The 6,000-nt window shown below is 56.2% G+C and overlaps 1 protein-coding gene across 1 annotated transcript in view; it reads left to right on the top strand.

The window, feature by feature from the left end:
* The first annotated feature begins 494 nt into the window (after positions 1 to 494).
* Positions 495 to 6,000, top strand: part of MEGF9 (multiple EGF like domains 9) — a 50,765-nt gene continuing 45,259 nt past the window's right edge. The window contains exon 1 of the mRNA XM_086475830.1: positions 495 to 825. Within this exon, the coding sequence (XP_086331956.1) occupies positions 495 to 825 (331 nt within the window). The remainder of the gene's footprint in view (positions 826 to 6,000) is intronic.

Genomic DNA, 6,000 nt, shown 5'->3' with positions numbered 1-6,000 from the left:
AAAATAAAAATATATTAATTTTTTTTTTAAAACGTGTGTTAAAACAGAGCCTATGTAGGTACACACAGAAAAAGGAAGGCGTGTGCCCGCCCCGAGCTGGCGGGGGGCGCTGGGGGCCGGGGGCGGTGCCCCCCCCGCCACTGCCCCCGCCCTCACAATACCGCACCGCCGAGCCCCCAGCGGCGCGGTCCCGCCCCCCCCCGCTCCGCCCCGCCCCTCCGCCCGCCCCCGGCTGTCGCTGATTGGCTGCGCCGCGCACAAAGAGTTACAAAGTTGCCGTCAGGTGGGGCGGGCGCGGCGCTGATTGGCGGGGGCGGGCGCGGCGCTGTCAGCCGGGCCGGGGCGCGGCGCGGCGGGAGCCGCCTGCGGGGCGCTCGGAGCGGCAGCGGCGCGGCATGGCCGGCTGAGGCGGGAGGGAGGGAGGGAGCCCCCGCCGCCGCCCGGCGCCGCTCCCCGGCCCCTCTCGGTGGGTGAAGGAGCGCCTGGATGAATGAATGAATGGCGGAGCGCCGCGCCGCAGCATGAGGCGCCGGCCGAGGACCGCGCCCGGGCTCGCCCTGCTCTGTCTCGCCGCCCTCTTGGCCGCCGCCGCCGGGCTGCCCTCCAGCGCCGCGCCGCCCTCCGAGCCCGGTAGCGGCAGCGGCGGACCCGCTGAGGGCAGCCCCGGCACCGTGCCGCCGGCCCGGCTCCGCAGCACCGCCGCGACCGTCCGGAGCAGCTCTCCGCCGCCGCCGCCGCCCCCGGAGGAGGAGGAGGAGGAGGAGGAAGCAGCGGCGGAGGAAGAGGAGGAGGAGGCGGCGGTGGCCGCAGGCAGCGGCCCCGCAGGTGAGCGGCCCACGCGTGTCCGTGACGGGGGCGGGGGTCGTCGGCAGCGGGGCCACCGGCTCTGGCGGGGAGCCGGACGGGGCCGCCCCCTCCCTCCGTCCGCCCGGCGGACAAAGGCGCGGCCGGGGGTGGCTTCGCAGGGGGCGGTGGGGGACGGGGCGGCGGCTCCCCGGGCCCCCTCCGGCTGCGGTGACCCCCGTGCGGGGCGGGAGGAGGGACCTTCCCCCCCCCCCCCCCCCCTCCACGGGAGCATGTGCCCAGCGCAGGGCTGGGGCATGGTGGGGGTCACCGCCCCCCACCCACCCATGCAGGGCTCGGGTGCGGGGCCGGATGGGAGTGCGGGGGTGCCGAGGCTGTGTTGACCCCGGGCTGGGGCCTGGTGGGTCAGGTGTGCCAAACCCATGCCGCGCCAGTGGTGTTACAGGCGTTACTGGTGGTTTTGGGGAGCAACAGGGTGGGTGCCCAAAGCATCCTTCATGGTAGCCATCCCCAGTGTGCACCGTCCTCCCCACGGAGAAGCCGAAGGCACGTCCTTCCCATCACCGTTGCATCAGGGCAGTGTCCGGCAGGGTGGACGCTGGCCTCAAGCATTGCTCGGTGGTACCTTGGAGGCAAAGTCCCTCTGGAAGCCTCAGGGCTGCCCTGGTGTCCCACCTCCACGTGCTGGCAGCAGAGCGGGGTTTACTGGTGCTGCTGGAGCCCATGTTCTCACCTGTGTCTGAAGGCACCTTTGCAGCTTGGTGGGTGCCAGGAGGAGCCCACGCTAGTGTGGGACCCAGTGGGTGTACGAGGGGAGAAGAGCACCGTGGGCTGTTTCTGTTCTGGGGAACATATCTCGGTGCAGCCTGCTCGAGGCCTCATCCTGCCCCTGTCACAGTCGGAGGGGATCGGAGCTGAGGAAGGTGCTATGGCAAGGGGAATAAATGGAATTATCAATGAAGAGCGTGAGGAGGGAGGAGGTAAAGGGTGGACTGGAGGGCTGTGCTTTCAGGTGAAGCTCTCACTGGGTGTAGCGCTGGGTGATGGTGCTGGTCACTCAGCAGGAGATGAAAACACTGGTGGTCTTCAAAGCTGAGACTCCAGTTTACTTATTAAGTAGACAAAACTCTTCTGGAGTCTGTGGATGGAGCTTTGTCCACTTATTTTACTGGAGAACTCTGATTCACTCTGCATTTCCAAAGCTTTATGTTCAGACTCATGCAATAGCACAGATTTTTTTCCTTTTTTCTTGGTATGTGTTTGTTTGTTGGTGTTTATTTTTTCTCCTTGCCTGGAAGATGTTTGGTTTAAGTGTCTTGAGCTTCCTCTAATGTGAAAGGGGTATACTCTGCTCTTCTGGTGCTTTTAGCGGTCTGAACAAGTGGATTAATCAACCTGTTTTATTTGGCTGGAAATATGAGCTGAAAATCTGGAGTCTCTTGTTTTCAGACTTAAATTCCTTTTTTTTTTCCATAGAGGTTTCTGTCTTTACTTTCTCAGGAAGAGACAGAATGGCTTAAGATTAGGAATTGCTGATAAAGATAGGAGGGGTTGAGTTTTCTTAAAGCAAAAGCAATTTTCCCTGTCATGCCACTATCAGCTCAGCGACTCACCTGGCACGTGCAGTGTGGTGCCACCCTCGGAGCGCCAAGCAGGGGATGCATGTACCTGCCCTGAGTTGCGTTGAGCACCTATTTCCCTGTCTGACCTTGTGTTGTGTTTGTTTGTCGGTGTCAAAGGCATCACTTCTCCCATCTTGGGCTCCAATGGTTTTGTCAAGAGCATCCCTCTCGCACGGGACAAATGACAAGTGTCGTGCGAGGGTATTGCAAGGCATGAGGTGACTGGTTTGGCAACGGCTTTGGGATGCTCTCGGATCTCCATGTGTGAGCTCACATAACGTCCTTTTACGTCTCCTGCCATGGGAGGTGTCAGGAGGTTTTGTGTCTATTCCCAGTGCTGCCACTGATCCCCCCGCGGGCTGCCCTCCCCTCTGCGCTTCACATCTCACTTGGGAAATGGGAGCACTGGTGATGAGAACTCTTCCCCACCATCCCTGGGTGTGCTGAGCTTTTATTGTGGAGACCAGCATCACCCTTTGAAGTTTTCAAGTGCTAATTATTAATGGCTGTAACTACTTGATCTCAAAATTGCGCTCTGGTGCTTTTACGCTGCGGTGATGGCCAGGGTGCGAACGAGCAGGCAGGTTGTGTCTTCTCAAACAGGCTAATTTGTTGTTTGTTAGCATGGCAGGTTGAGATTAACCCCGGTTTATGGGGGATTGCTGCTGCACACGCAGGTCAGGTGGGTTTTAGGGCACTGGGGGGGATGAGGTGGCAGTGGGAGGAGATGCTGGGCTCGGCAGCATCCCCCAGTGTGACGTGGGAGCTTGTGGAGGTGGTACGGGTGGGTGGCATGGCTGTGGTCTGCGTGGGAGCTGGTCTCTGTGGGTCTTGTGGGGGGCTTCTCTGTGCTGCCCTGTTTTGCTGGGTGTCACTGGTGTGCTGCACAGAGGTTTACTCTCGAAGGGCATTAAGCACCCAAGGCATAGTAAAACCAGTGGGCACCATGGATGTAGCCGAAACCCTCCTTTTGCTTTAATTCAAGCATGTTTTCAACATTGCTTTTTCAATTCAGTAGGTAATTAATGCATTATATGCTTTATTGCTTGAAACAAATGGGCCTTTTCTCATGCACGTTATTAGAAAGGCTTCCTTTAATGCTGATGGCATTATTACTGATAAGAAATTGGTGTGAGAGTCCTCACATTCAGCGGTTGTTCAGCACTAGCAAGATTTAAATTCTGACTTCAATGCATTTTTCTCATTCTGATTTAAGAAGCACTTCAGCTACCACCCAGCTGCCTGCTTGCTCCACTCTGTCTTCCCTTTCCCAGTTTCATGATGTTTATTTTTCTTTCCAAGCCTGTGATCATGTTAAAATCCCGGATTTTGTTTTGAAGAGAAGTAAATTGCTAATCCTCATGTTTGTGGAGACAAGCTTAGAAGTATCCCCTGCCTTATCGCCAAAGCCTCTAGCACCCACCGTGGAGACTCTGCTGCTTCCTTTTATACACAATAGTCTCATTTTAAAGCAAAAGCTGGGGCATTGCTGGGGAAGCTGACTTGAGGAGGGCTGCTATTCAGATGGGTGCTTGGTGTCAGAGCAGAGATGCGGCTGCTGTGGCCAGCATAGTCCTGGTTGGACTTTTCCTGCCTAGAGAACAAAACCCCTCTATTCTACCCATTTCTGTAGGGCGGTGTTCAACAATATGGGTCTCTTTGAAGGACAGTTTGTTCTGACTCCTTTTCCAGCCCCATGCACAGCAGGCGAGTGGGCTGAAAAGCCCAAACCTCCTTGCACAGCCTCGCTGTCCCCATGCCATGGCTGGGCCAGCAGAAGAGCTGCACCCAAACTCTGGATATGGGCATCTTTAGACTGTAGTAAGTGTTTCAGATCTTTAAAGCCGTTGCCCGCTCTCCTGCCTGTGGTTTCTGTAGTGCTTCACCTTGCTTCCTGGGTCACCAGGTCCCAGATGTGACCCTGAATCTGGCTCCTCACCTCTGCATCTGGTGGGAGGGGGACAACAAGGAATTTCTGCTGCAGCCACAGGGCAGGAAATGCAGGTGGCCTGGCGGCTCGGAGCAGTTAACCACAGGAAGGTGTGGAAATGGGTGAAAGCTGAGTCAGGGCGTGCAATGATGTTGGATGGGTCACCAGCCTCCAGCATGAGGCCATCTCTTGCTGCGATGCTTGCAGCCCAGATGGAGGAGGTGCAGCCAGAGCCCCCCAATGGGTGGTGGCTGTGGCTTTGGGTGGGTTTAGCTGGTGGGTTTCGTTTGTAAAAAGGAGCCTGACGAATCCCCGAGGGCAATGGGGGGTGGCCTGGCTAATTGGTTGGGTGCAGGGGAGGCAGAGGGGTGAGGAGTGGACCCGGTTGTGAGCACTGGCTTCATTTCTTCATCCCCCAGCTGGAGGGTTTTGCTTTTGCACAGGGTGTGTGGAGAAAGGTCTGACACCACGTGCGCAAGAGGCAGCGTGGGGACAGGTCTTGTGAGGGTCCCTACAGCTCTGGCAGTGTTGTTGCAGGGGAAAGACTTTGCTCTGAGCCATGGAGCCATCAACAGCCAGACCCTGCCATACCAGGGCTGTGCTTGCTGAGGGCTTGGGAGCTCTCGGATCCCAGTGGGACAGAAACAGCCAAGTTGCTGAAGGCAGTTTCAGGACATCTTGCTGGTGCTCATCCCTCTTGCAGCTCTGGGTGACTCCTCTTCTTCCCCCTTCCCATCCAACCATTACACCCTTTGGTAGAGGTCTTCCCGGCTAGGTTTGCCCTGTGATGGGCTTTTCCCCCCATGCTCAGCATGTCACAGGAGTCTGTCAGGGATGCACGTAAATGTTTAATGCCTGTGCAGCCGGTTGGGTTTCCAAGGCTGGGGCTGAGCAGTAGGTGAGACTAAATGTTTGCAATGGACTTTTGGAGCCTTAAATCTCCATCTCTTTAGGTTCAAGCGCAGGTCCTGCCCTTCAGCGCTGGGCTTGTATGCGGGTACCTGCCTGAACATCCCTGCTCTGCCTCCGACCCAACGGGGGGCAAGCGGGGGAGCCGGGGAGGGTGAGCTGGGGCTGACCCCCCTGCTTGTTGCTTGGAAAGGCAGCTTAAGTTTTTTTCATTTGAGGGCTCAGGGTTGTGCTCAATGTGGTTACTGAGATATCTTGCTTTTCAAGATGTCGATGGGATTTAAATTTTTTTAAAGAAATGGAAATTAAGTTACAGCCGTGAAGGCTGAGAATAAGAAAGATGGTCATGTTACTTGGATTGGTATTTTTTCAATCAAGTAATAAATTGTGGGGTTTGTATCTTTGAGCTTAAAATAAAGGGATGTGCCCACAGCAGAAAACGTTACTCCCTTGCCTTCCTTCCTTCCTGCCTCCACGCTCCCATCTGAGTCATTCTTGAATCAGATGCATCCAACTGTCCTGACTCAAGATTTCGAGATTCTTGGACTGAGTGATGCTCATGAAAATCAGGATATTTCTGGGAGGATCTACAGAGCATCCAAGGTCTTTCTTGTTAGCTTCCCTCTGCAGGAAACAGCGCTGGGATTTTGCTGCTTTTTTTTTCTCTTTTAAATGATAGCTGAGATTTGGACATAATGACATCACTGAGCCGCCGCTTGGAAAATACCATATGTA

Source organism: Leptosomus discolor, chromosome 19 (genome assembly GCF_034619465.1).
Source record: "Leptosomus discolor isolate bLepDis1 chromosome 19, bLepDis1.hap2, whole genome shotgun sequence".
NCBI lineage: Eukaryota > Metazoa > Chordata > Aves > Leptosomiformes > Leptosomidae > Leptosomus > Leptosomus discolor.
The sequence above is the reverse complement of the archived record's forward strand: the minus strand, read 5'-3'. Positions and strand labels throughout refer to the sequence as shown.